Source organism: Panthera tigris, chromosome D1 (genome assembly GCF_018350195.1).
Source record: "Panthera tigris isolate Pti1 chromosome D1, P.tigris_Pti1_mat1.1, whole genome shotgun sequence".
Classification (NCBI taxonomy): domain Eukaryota; kingdom Metazoa; phylum Chordata; class Mammalia; order Carnivora; family Felidae; genus Panthera; species Panthera tigris.
In genome coordinates this window covers 37,558,002-37,571,484 of record NC_056669.1, presented here as the reverse complement: position 1 = coordinate 37,571,484, position 13,483 = coordinate 37,558,002, and the positions used below count along the sequence as shown (strand labels likewise).

Here is a 13,483-nt window from a genome sequence, read left to right as displayed (position 1 = left end):
TAGCATGAACTTGGCAGCTTTACAAAATAAACTTACTGCTCTCTGGACATCTGTATCAGGGTTATTTCCTTCCCTTGGGCGTAATCTAGACTTCACTGGTTCAGGTGATGGTTTCCTGGAATTACTTCTTTATAATATATTTTTTTTTATTTTTTTTTTTAACGTTTATTTATTTTTGAGACAGAGAGAGACAGAGCATGAACAGAGGAGGAGCAGAGAGAGAGGGAGACACAGAATCTGAAACAGGCTCCAGGCTCTGAGCTGTCAGCACAGAGCCTGACGCGGGGCTCGAACTCCCGGACCGTGAGATCATGACCTGAGCTGAAGTCAGACGCTTAACCGACCGAGCCACCCAGGCGCCCCTATATTTTTTAATGTTACCCCTAATGTATCTTACCAAAGACCTATTTTTTTTTAATTTTTTTTTTAACATTTATTTATTTTTGAGACAGGGAGAGACAGAGCATGAACGGAGGAGGGTCAGAGAGAGAGGGAGACACAGAATCTGAAACAGGCTCCAGGCTCTGAGCTGTCAGCACAGAGCCCGACATGGGGCTCGAACTCATGGACCATGAGATCATGACCTGAGCCGAAGTCGGACGCTTAACCAACTGAGCCACCCAGGCGCCCCACCAAATACCCATTTTTAAGAAAAGGCCTAAAACACGTATTTCTGATGTGTTACTCATGGCTGAGAAAAAAAAAAAAAAAAAAAAACCTCAAGAAATTTCCCAAAATTAGATATCATAAATCCACAAAAGATGACTTTTACCTTCCACTACTTCACTTCAATCAATATTTGTACAAAAATGCTGTCAAGTAATAGGCTTATGGTAGCTGTAACACAGACCTTAACCTAGTCTATTTCAGCAAATTTGATGGAGTTACTAGAAAACAATTAGTAAAAGACCTAAGGCAGTGGCTCTCAAACTCTTAGTTTTAGTTTAGGATCACCTGGAGGACATATTAAAACAAACCGCAGGCTCTACCCCTAGAGTCTTTTATCCAATTAAATCTGAGGTAAGACCAAGGAATCTGTATTTTCAACAAATCCCCAAGGGATGCTGATGCTACTGATCTGGGAACTAATGGTCTACGTTAATAGAAGACTACTGATGATAGCATAAAGAGGAAAGAAGAAAACATATAGGGGACCCAATCTCAGCTTTAGTATACTTGTATACTTTTGACTAGTAATTAATCTTTTTAAATGCTCTTTCAGAAAAATCTACACAGTAATTATTGATTAGTTCACAATAATATTGGATCTCGTCTGACAAAACTTTAAAGTTCTTTTAGGGTCCTGGAAAAATAAAATCCAAAATAAGTAATTTTTAAGTGACCAATACATTCGCTGTCTGACACAAAGTGCTAATTATATGGCCAAGGCTGGAAGTTCAACCTGTGAGTTTCACTAAGTTCCACAGTGGGTTTCTACCACTAATCCTGGTCAGCTGCCTCCGAAGACATGCCAAGAGTCACAAGGAAGTGGGTAAGAATGTGTGATTGGACACAAATCCATCACCACTACTGGAAAACAACCCAAAAGCATATTTCCTACCAACATATTACCTCTAAGTGACCTTGAGGCTGAAACTAAAGGTGAGACCTTACAACAAAACGTGTCTCAGAAATCTCAAAAACTTTTCTCCCTTTTCAGATTATAAGTACCGTCAAAATTCATGGAAACAAAAATCCAGGATTTGCTATTTTCAGATGATGGTAATTCTAAAGGAAGACATGTAACTTAAAAATGTAATTAGTTGAAGGCTATTTTTTTGAGTATATTCTGGGTGCCACCCTTTGATTTTTTCTAAGCTAAATGTAAATATGTGCATATAAATATGTAAATATAAATGCTAATGAATTTATAGACTAGAAATCAACTTATACACCAAAATAATCTGAGACGAACAAGTGGTGCCCAGCATGAGGGTATATAAAGGATGAAAGAAATAGGCATTAAATAAAATGACTGACAAGATAAGTTAGACAGAAAGAAACCAAAATAATAAAGAGTAGCAGATGGAAAAGCAGGTAGGCTACAGGAACACAATGTTGTGAAGATATACAGGACTGGGCACAAGAAAAGATAATGTAGTCAATTAAATCAGCTCAGTGTGTCAAGAGACTTCATTTAAGAATAACTTTAGCTTGAACCTGAAATTGTGTCTTTACAGGCCAAATTCAACATAAGAAAACCCTTTTTAATCCTTTGAGTGGACACAACATATAAAAGAGCAATGAACATTCAACCATTCTTTATCTAAATGTTCACTGGGCACCTATTTGGCATCACATGTGTCAGCATTTGATTATGCATAGTAAAAAATAATCAAAGAAACCCACTCAAGCAGTACATTTTATAACAGCGTACAAACTGAAAAAAATGGAAAACCAGACTAAGAAGGCAGAATACTACCAGGATAGTGTCAAATCCGGCTGCATAATTTATACAATTCTAAGGCACAAGCCTACCCTAGCTATCATAGCTAGCCCACAGGATTGTTTTAACTCTATCCTGTATAAGTCATACTTATGTCAAGAATCAGAGAAAGAGCAGCAAGAATTAAATTATGGAATACAGCCAGGTTGTCAGTGTGCTCAAGTGAATTTGCTCCCAGCTCTCTCTCTATCAGCTGGACGCATTGAAGAATGGACAACAGCAGAATACACAAGAGCTACTGAACAGCCTACTGAAGTTGAACAACTCCAAGCAAGACTCACCAAAGAACATTACTTTTTTTAAGGATGCAAGACAACATGAACATAGCTGATTAGGAAACTGCTATCTGGATATCATATGAAAAATAAAATCACTCTTTTCTGGCCAAAAAGTATCAAGTCAATGATGACCTAGAAGGCAATGCCTAGAGCTGCAATAGCAACTCTGAGATGACTAAAGATATAGACAGACAGATAGGTAGATATCAAGATTCAACATGCATTTGGCGTGAACTACAGATCCCACAAGAGCCAGTCACCCCACTGCAATGGTTTGTCATTTTCACAAAAACAATGGGCAACCAGAAAGACTAGTGTATTATTTTTCAGATTTGTATTACCCCGATATCCCAGAAAAGCATTAAAAAACTTACAAATTAACACATTTGAATATCACATGATACTTAAACTGAATTCATCTAATAGTAGAAGTACTTGAAGAAATTAGAGAGGGGTGTATTACCAACTTCAGTTACAAATCTGACTGAAATCCTTTTGCTAAATTGAAGAGAAAGATGCAGTTACATAGTTTCTATTTTCAAACAAATGGGAAGCATACGTTTTTTACATAAACAATTTTTCTCGGAGCCAAACTCAGCAGAAATCTGTGTCAGTCTAGTCTGGAAAAGACATAGGAAACACATTGAACATATAAACTTTTATTGTATGGGAGGTATCAAAAAAATTCACATGGCAATTCCCTAATTGAAAATATGAAATCAAAAATGTCCTAACTGTAAAAAAAAGAAGGCATAAAAATAAACTACACTTTAAGGGCAACATTTCTGCAAAAGGCTGAGACAATACAGTCCAAACATTGATGGTTTGCTTTACCATAAGCTATCAAAGTAAAAATTTAAGCTACTGGATAGCCACTTAGCATAGCTATTCTAATCATGGTTGTCTACCTTGCCTCTGTATTAGAATCACCTACAATTGATTGTTAGCCTAGATTAAGTTTAAATTTAAGCTTTCTAACAAGTATCTCCAATGCAGCTATTCTACACTGATCAAACAAGTGTAATGATCCATAAAATAAAAGATATGAAAAAATTTAGCAGGGTGAATTCTACCTAGCACACACTCAATAAATGTTAGTTTTTTCTACTTTCCAGAGGAGAGGAATGAAAGCTGGCATTCTCCTATGGAAAGTAGATCATACTTATATTTTTTCCAGAGAGGATGAGGATAACATATTCCAGTCAAAACTCTTTCAAGGAGTTACTTTTCTCATATTCATCTGTCAGTAACAATTCTTTAAGGGGCGCCTGGGTGGCTCAGTCGGTTAAGTGTCTGACTTCGGCTCAGGTCATGATCTCAGTTTGTGAGTTCAAGCCCTGCATCAGGCTCTGTGCTAGAAGCTCGAAGCTCAGAGCCTGGAGCCTGCTTCAGATTCTGTGTCTCCCTCTCTGTCTGCCCCTCCCCTGCTCACACTCTGTCTCTCTCTCTCTCTCAAAAATAAATGAACATTAAAAAAAAAAATTAAAAAAAAAAACAATTCTTTAATTAAGACTTAAAATGTATGTATAAATGTTAAAGTTACTGGGCTTTCTTTTGGGGGGGGGCAATAAATGTGCTTAAGTGGCATAATTAGGTACGTTAATTTGTAATAATAACAGACATTTACTTAGTATAATTTCAAAAATCCGTTAACAAAGAGTATTTGTAAAGGGAATTAGTAGTTGATAAGAATGCATCTTAATAATCATTGTCATTAAGATAAAGAATGATAGAATTTTAGAGCACCCAGAGACCTTACAGTTTTTCTAGACCAACTTTTTTTATTTTGAAAGATGAGAAAACATAGACTAGAAAGATTATGATACAAGCCAAAGAGCTAGCTGGGCCAGGGACTTTTAAGAGTTCCTAACTTCCAGTATATTGTTCATTCTAACAGACTATGCTGCCTCCTGTGGTTCTAAATCCTCTTACTTGGTTGAGATTACTGGTTGCCTCATTTGTTTTCTTTACATTCTATTCTGAACCATAGCTGTCATTTATAACTTTCCTATAAAATATAATTTTCCAACCTGTTTTCTCTTTAATTTTAAATCCTCAGCTTTCTAAATTTCAGAAAAATAAACATAAAATTTTAAAAATACTTGAAACAAATGTACAACATATGTAATTGAATGCAAAGAAAAATTCTTCTCTCCTGGAAAATTATTAAATCTACAAATTCAAAAAAATGTTTGTTGAGCACCTCTGACACACAGCATCTCTGTTAAATGCTGGAGATAAGAAAATGAGTAAGGTCCTTTTCCTCCAGTAGCTTATAGCCTAATAAAAAAGACATGTAAACAAGCAATTACACTGTGTTTGTTAAGAACTCTGGAAAAGGTGTGGGTAGGCTGCTATGAATGCTTTAGGAAGAGAATCTTAATTTATAATGATGATATCAGCTAATCATTTCCCAATGAGATCTGAACAGTAATAGGAAAACACAGCAGTATCACCCGTATTTAATGAAACCCCAAAATGAATTAAAAGAGAGAAACTTCAGTTTATTCAGAAGATAATGAAAATTATGTTTTCACATAGCAGATCAGTATCTAATAACTCTCTAATAACAATTAGACTATTTTTCGATGGAAAAGAACCTTATTTTGTTATGGAGATATAATATACACAGGTCTTCTATTATTTCTTCCCGAAATTTTAAATCACTGTTTTAAAACCAAAGGAAAAAAATTCATCGAAAACATGTCTAGTTAATATTCGCAACAGCTGTCTGCAAAACTGCATACTAAAGTCCTCCTCAAAATTCCAGGGAGAAAAAAATCCCATCTGGTACAAGAGAAATAACTAGGAGAACCGGTAGTCCAAGAAAGAAAACTACCACTCATTATTCACTCGGGGTTAAGGACTAGTCAGATTCCTAGATAATGACTTTCAGCTGGAAGATTTAGAAAAGAGACGTACAGTGGGCATTTTTATTTACATTTTTAAAACGAAAAGGGTGGCGGGTGGTCAGAGTATAGGGAAAATCATGAAAGCGATAAGGAAGTGAAGTGATGGAAAAAAAGAGGAAAGGGTGGGCAAGAATCCAAAAATCAAAGACATACGGACAGACGGAAGAAAGACTGGAGGATGGTTTTGAAAATAGTAAAGAAAGAGAGGCAGAGAGGAAATGAGGGGTGGTGGCTGGGGGAAGGGCTGTCCAAAAAAAATAATTCGAGATGGAATGAGAAACAAGAGAAACTAATGAACTGGGGCTGCCTCAACCAGGGATGAAACGAGATCGTTGCACGAAAGGGAGAATCACCGATAAGGCGGCATGAGTTTTAACCTCCCTTTTCCCAGCTTCTAAATCCCAAAGAGGGAGGAAGAAGTGGCTCCCAAGTCCCAGGGAAGGAATTTCGGCGCAGCCTTCGGAAGCAGTCAGAGAGATGAGGCACCATCCAGCGGGTCCCCGGCCCCTCTCCATCCCTCTCGGACGCTGGGCGGGGCCGTGGGCATCCTGGTTACCTGGACAGGGAGTCCACGCTGGGCGGCCGTGCTGCGGCCGGCTGGGAGCCAAGACTCTCGCAGCTCGAGCTCTTCTCCATGGCGCGGCGGGGGCAGCGGGAGGGAAAGGCTGAAGCGACCTCCGCCGCTGCGGGGCGGGAGGAGCGGAGGGCGGAGTGCGCCGGGCAGGGGCCGCGGTCAGGCCAGCGCCGGCCCGGGAGGGAGACCGGAAGCGGCCATGTTCCCCCAGACTGCACCGCGCCCGGGGGCCGCCGAGGAGCCGGAGGACCCCGCGGCGCCCCTCTGACTGCAGCCCCGACGCGCTGCGCTCGCTGCGTGCGCTCGCTGCGTGCCCCGCGTGGCCTCTAGACCCTGGGAAAGGAGGTGGCCGTACCGGGGGTGAGAGGGTCCCCTGAGGCTGGAGGGACGAGGACCCCGTGGGAGGAGGGGGAATTTTAGAAACGAGAGAGAGGAATAAGGGAATACTAGGGATGAACGTCTCCGGGGAAGAAAGGGACAGGGATGATAGGCATGGGGATGACTGAGGCCGGCACGGTGCTGGTCAAGGATAGTGAGAAGACGGAGTAATAAAGGAATGCCGGCCAACGGTAGGATGAAGGGGCAGAAAGGACGTGGGGGATCACGAAGAGAAAGAACATACGGGAACGTAAAGGATGAGGAAACTCGAAATGGCAAAAGTGTTCACCAGATTTGGGGCTGAAAATACTAATTAGTTATTATTAAATAGCGATTAAAGGCTGGTTTAGTGAGTCGGACATGAATTCAAGTCCTGCCTCTGCCAGTTACATGCAGTGTAACCCAAGGCATTGAACATCGGCTTCCTTAGCTGTAAAATAGGAAGACTAATGACTTCACAGATTAGATGAGTTAATGCAGGTAAAATGCTTAAAACAATTTTTGGCACATAGTAAGCACTCAAATATTAGATGTTAGTATTACTGCCTACTTCGTAAAGGTTGTTAGGATGCATGTAATGTTTTAATGCATATAAACAGTTTCTAATACAACTGCAAGAAACGGACAGGAACATATAGGAAGGGTGGCAGAGAAGAAGTGATTGGTATGGGAAAGGGAGTGGAGAAAGTACAGGACAGGTAGGAAAAAATTAATGCTCCTCATTCTATCTCCATTCCCCCCACCGACCCAACATTGCAGAAGAGGCACTAGAAAAGCAGAAATTTTCAGTCCTGCTATAACTTGGGTTAAAGTCTGTGTGGTCTGGAAGCGTGCAGGGGAGAAGCACTTTGGCGTTAGTCCATGGCACACACAAGGGGGTATGGAAGAGGAAAATGGGAACCAAGAAATGTGCGAAAAGAATTAGACACATCTATATACTATTGTATGTGGTTGTGTTGGATAGGGGACAAACTAACAGTCTTTCCCTGCCCTCACAAATTCCCCTGCAGAGCAGGAAGGGAGGGTAGAGAGATAGAATTGTGATAAGAGACTAGGAACTGGGTGAAGGGGAAATGTTCTGCTGTAATTTTCTGTTACGGAAGACACAGGAAGGACAAAAAAAGGAAAGCATAAAGGAATTTTTCTGATTGAGACTGAATCCCAGTTACCTCATGTGTGACATATAAAATGATGCAAAGACTATTTCTGTAAAATAACAGTGAATAATTAAAAAGAAAAGTCCTTGCTAGGATGAAGAGAATTCTGTTCACTTAAACTGACTTGCTTGTTTGATTTTTTAATATTTGTTTACTTGTGAGATACCATGATCCAGGAAGGAGGGGCAGAGAGAGAGGGGACAGAAGATCTGAAGCAGGGTCTGCGATAACAACAGAGAGCCCCATTCAAGGCTCAGACTCACGAACCGGGAGATCAAGGCCTTAGCCGAAGCTGGATGCTCAACCAACTGAGACACCCAGGTGCCCCAAACTAGGTTTAATTCATAGTGACAACTGATGTTTTTTAAGAAAATCTTAAAGTATAGCCCCAGTGGAATATTAACGTGCAAGTACACTCCCCCAAAGAACAACCTAACCTTGTGTTCAGCACACTTACTAAAATAAAATGGGTTTAAGCACAAACGACTTTGCCTTTCTCTTCCATTCTCTAGCTTGGCAAGGATAGGACGGCAGCTGATAATTTATATTTATATAATTTGTAAAGAGGTCTTCAACTGTACTCCTTTAATAGTCAAAGAGAATAAGCAGTCACAAACACTTAACAAGCATAAACATCTACAGTGTTTCATAAAAGAATTTAGTTACTGATTCCCTGTTTCTACCTGCCTTCCAAAATGCTGACTCATTGTCACATGATACTTTGACGTAGGTTTTCTAATCTAAATTTGGTGAATGCCGATGAATCCTTGAATGGGAGACCCACGCACTCTCTATTACCCAGTTTGTTGTATTAATAAAGCAGTTAAAACCAGCTGCCTGATGATGTCATAATTTGCATATGAGTCTATCTGGTGATTAATAAAGAACAATAATGTTAGCATAGAGACTTTGTAACCAGACAAATCTGAATTGGAATCGTGATTCTGGCACCTACTTGCCCTATGATATTGATTAGGTTGCTTCTCCAATACTGTTTGCTCATCTCTAAAATGGGAATACAAAACTCCACATAATCACTCGTTTTTACCTACATAGAGTTGGTTGCACAGTAGGATCTCAGTAAATGGATCTTGCTATTATCATCTGTGCTTCCTCTGAACTTAACTGCTTCTAAATATTAAAGCAGTAATTTCTGAGTGAACAACAAGCAAAAAATACTTGAATCTCAGCTGAAAGTTAAATTAGTGCTTAATTCTTTTTCTGACATGTTGGCTGCTATGTCATATAGCCAAGAGAAGCTGCCTTGATTAGGACTTTCTGCACCCCAGTTTCCTTATCTTTTAAAAGAACATGTTAGCCTATCCCAGGTCTTCGGGAACTACTGCTACAATTAAACTATAGTGTAGGTTCATCTTGTAGCTGGGGCACAAGGGCACAAGAGCACCTGGCTCCAGGGGTCCCAAACACCAAGTTCAGCCACTCCCTGTGGACAAAATCCAAAGGCAGAGAGATGACTGGTGGTGAAACAAGAAAGGAATTTATTTCAGTGAGGCCAACACTGGGGAGACAGCAGGATATCCTCTTGAGTATCTCCAAAATGTTGAAAATACTTCCAGGTTTATATAAGGAAAGTGTGAGACAAAGGATGGGTACGTGCAGGTGGGCAGTAAAGGTTAAATCATTATCTTTGAGTCAATCATGGGCAGAGTCTCGCTGGTTCAAAGCAGTCCTTACTGCCTGAGAGAGTAGTTTTGGTTCTCATCAGGGAATGCTTTGCCCATGGGGTCTTTTGCCTGAGTAACAAACAAGCTGGAAGTGGGGGTGGGGCAGGGGCACACCTAGGTAGCTCCTGGGTGGCTCAGTTGGTTAAGCATCTGACTCGATTTCGGCTCGGGGTTGATCTCACAGTTGGTGACTTGTGCTGACAATGTGAGGCCTGCTTGGGATTGTCTTTCTCTCTCTGCCCGTCTCCCACTCTTGCTCATTCTCTCTCTCAAAATAAATACATAAGCATTTTTTTTTAACAAAGAATATGCTAGAAAGAACTTGACCAATTAAAAAGTATAAACTGAAGTGAAAATGGAGGTAGTTGAAGTCCTCTTTCAATCTCTCCTATTAAATGGTTAACTTGAGATCTTCCCAAAAGTAATTTTCTTATTTGAAATCTAGGCCAGAGTTTCTCAAGTTATCTCTGAGAAGAACCAATGTTTTGTTTTTAATTTCCAAGCCATCATCAACTAATGCTCTTTTTAAAATATAAGAAAATTAATTACTGGATAAATGAAACTTGAGCAAAAGCCGAAGGCACACAAAATACAAGGCCAAATTATTTTTCTTATATTTAACAGATACGAAATTACTTCATAAAAGCATGAATGTTTCTAAACAGGTATTCTCAATTCTACTCTCATCTCATGGGCAGTCAATAAATAGTTCATGTATTTGAGTAGCACTGATTTGGATCTATAGGCATGTTGCCTGTCAGCTTATCAAAGGCTGCTTATTAGACAATCAGAATCAGAATAAGGAAATAAACTTCTCTTGAGATAGTAAAATGGTGGGTTAGGAATGGACAAGTAGAGGGATTCTTCTCTTAAAACACACATGCCAAAAAAAAAAAAAAAAAGCATAATCCTGAGATCAAGCATGCATAATTCTTATAATTGTTTATATTTAATCTTTTTATTCCTTTGGTTTAGAGAGTTCCACTTCTAGTACAGAGAAGTAAGCTTCTAACAGATTGACCTTTCCACAGATAACAGCTGGAAACTCCAGACAATAAAACAACACCCTGAGGAGTAAAGAGACTGGACAGAAGTACACAGAAGCAAAATGCATAGGAAGTGACTGGTACAGAGTGCTTTTCCATTTTGAGTGGCTTTGACCTATGGACAAACCAGAATTGTGGTGTGGTACAAGGTGGCAAAAATTCACATAGAAAGCCTGCTATCTTGGGGTGTCTGTGTGGCTCAGTCGGTTGAACACTGACTTTAGCTCAGGTCATGATCTCGAGGTTCATGAGTTCCAGCCCTGCATTGGGCTCTGTGCTGACAGCTTGGAGCCTGGAGCCTGCTTCAGATTCTGTGTTTCCCTCCCTCTCTGCCCCTCTCCTGCTTGTGCTGTTTCTCTCTCTCAAAGATAAATAAACATTAAAAAAATATTAGAAAGAAAAAAAGAGAAAGGAGAAAGAAAGAAAGAAAGAAAGAAAGAAAGAAAGAAAGAAAGAAAGAAAGAAAGAGAAAGAAAAAGAAAGAGAAAGGAAGGGAGAAAGGAAGGAAGAAAGAAAGAGAAAGCAAGAAAGCCTGCTATCTTTCTGGCCTGAGGAACCAAGAGAAGGGAGCCCAGGGCAGCTAGAGAATGAGGGAGGAAATCCAAAAAACAGAACCAGAGAACTTTAAACTCTGTTTATAAACTGAGACAATCCTTGGCTAAGCCCTAATTCATTTTGAATAACAAAGGCAGAATGCAAAGAGCTACTATAAACTAACTTAAAATAGAATATCCTTCTACCAGATAAAAGAACTGAAACAAGATTTGAGCTGTTACCCACTATACACAAGTCAATTTTGACACAAGTCAAAATTTTCAATTTTAAGCTAAGTTAATTTCTTGCTAAACAAAAGCATCTATAGTTTACACAGAAATAAAACCAAATCCAGAGACACCAAAACAACATTCATAATGTCAAGTACAAAGTTTAAAATTATTTGGCATAAGGGGCACAGTCTGTTGAGTGCCAGACTTGATTTTCACCTCAGGCCATGATCCCAGAGCTATGGGATCAAGCTCCACTTGGGCTCCATGCTGAGCATAGAGCCTAGTTGAGATTCTCTCTCTCTCTCTCTCTCTCTCTCTCTCTCTCTCTCTCCCCGCCCCCGTCCCTTTCCCCTGCTCATGCACTCTCTCTCAAATAAAAATAAAAAAATAAAAATAATTACTAGGCATAAAAACTAATAGGAAAATGGAATGTATTCTTAAAGAAAAAGATATTAAAGAGAGGCTAAATTCCAGATGACACATGTATTGGAATTATCAGGCAATGGCTCAAAAGCAACTAATATAACTATGTTCAATAAGGTAAAGGAAAATATGCTGTAATCAATGAAAAGATAGTAAAACTCAGCAGGGGAATCATATACATAAAAAAGATCCAAATACAAACTTTAGGAAAAGTACAATACTGAGAAGAAGAAAAAAAAAATTTACTGGCTGGGCCTAATGGCAAAGTGGATTTAACAGATAAAAATGTCAGAGACCTGAAGACAAATCAATAGAAATTATCCAATATGAAAAAGAGAGTATTTTTAAAACATCATCATAAAAAATATATATTATCAGAGGCCAAGGGACATGAGGGACAATATCAAAAGATCTAATACGCAAATAATTGGAGTTTTAGAAGAAGTAGAAAATATTAGGCAGAGAAAACTATTTTTTAAAAAAATTATAGCCAAATCTTACCAAATATATCTAACAGCATAAATTTACAGATTTGAGTGCTCAGCAAACACAAAACAGGATAAATACACAGAAAACCATGCTTAGGCACATCATAATTAAACTGCTGAAAACCAAAGATAAAGAGAAACACATCAAAGCAGCAAGAGAGAAATGACACATTACATATGGGGGACTACATTTCTAAGAGTCACAGTTTTCTTAGCAGATATTATGGATGATAGAAAACCATAGAGAAACATCTTTAAAGTTCTTAAAGAAGAAAAGTCAAAACAGAATATATCTAGGTTCCACAAAAACATCTTTCAATGATGATAGTGAAGTACACATTTTCAGGTGAAGTACAGGAGTGCCTGGCTGGCTCGGTTGTTAGAGCATGTGACTCTTGATCTCGAGTTATGAGTTCAAACCCCATGTTGGGCATAGAGTTTACTTAGAAAAACAAAATAGATGAAGGACAATTAAGACAATGTGTTGCCAATAGAAATACAAAATTTGCTAAAGAAAATTCTTCAGGCTAAAGAGAAATGATACCAAAGGTAATTTGGACATTCAACAGGAAGATGAAAAATGGAAAATATTTGGGGAGCCTGGGTGGCTCAGTTTGTTGAGTGTCCGACTTCAGCTTAGGTCATGATCTCATGGTTCATGGGTTCAAGCCCCTTGTCAGGCTCCGAGCTGACAGCTTGCTCAGAGCCTGAAGCCTGCTTCCAAGTCTGTGTCTCCTTCTCTCTCTGCCCCTCCCCTACTCGTACACTGTCTCATTCTGTCTCTCAAAAATAAAGAAATGTAAAACAAATGGGAAATATTTAGGTAAATGTAAGAATATTTTCCCTTTTAATTTCTTTAAAATGTGTAAGACTGTTTAAAGTGAAAATTACACTTTCTGTGGAGTTTGTAATGTATGTGTATGTAATACATATGAAAATGAGAGCATAACGTTTGTCAAGGATTCATTGTAAATGGAACTAAATAATTGCAAAGTTTGTATATTTTATGTGAAGTGGTTCAGCATGAATTCTAAGCAATCTTATTGTTAAGGTATTATTTTTATCTCTATTTTATAGATGAAAAAAATTCTGAAGCCTTGGAAGTTTAAATATCAAGGTCACAGGAAGCAGAATGGGACTGGAGTTTAGGGCTACTTCACTCTGATGCCCATCTTAATCACACTATGCTGTGATTCCTCATGAAAAATTCATGCAATTCTCATGACAATCCTTTCAGTTAAATGTTGATTAGGGATTGGCCATAAACTTTCCTTTGCTATTGTGTACTTCTATAAGCTTCTTAGTTAAATTCCTCTTTAGTCCGGAAGT

At 38.9% G+C, this 13,483-nt stretch overlaps 1 protein-coding gene across 2 annotated transcripts in view; it reads right to left on the bottom strand.

Moving 5' to 3' along the window:
• MTMR2 (myotubularin related protein 2) overlaps positions 1-6,575 on the bottom strand; it is a 116,826-nt gene extending 110,251 nt beyond the window's left edge. The window contains exon 1 of one of the 2 annotated variants that reach the window (XM_007079043.3): positions 6,193-6,575. In XM_007079043.3, the coding sequence (XP_007079105.2) occupies positions 6,193-6,272 (80 nt within the window). In that variant the 5' untranslated portion in view covers positions 6,273-6,575. The remainder of the gene's footprint in view (positions 1-6,192) is intronic. The other variant, XM_007079042.3, reaches the window with a different exon arrangement.
• Between the last annotated feature and the right edge of the window lie 6,908 nt (positions 6,576-13,483).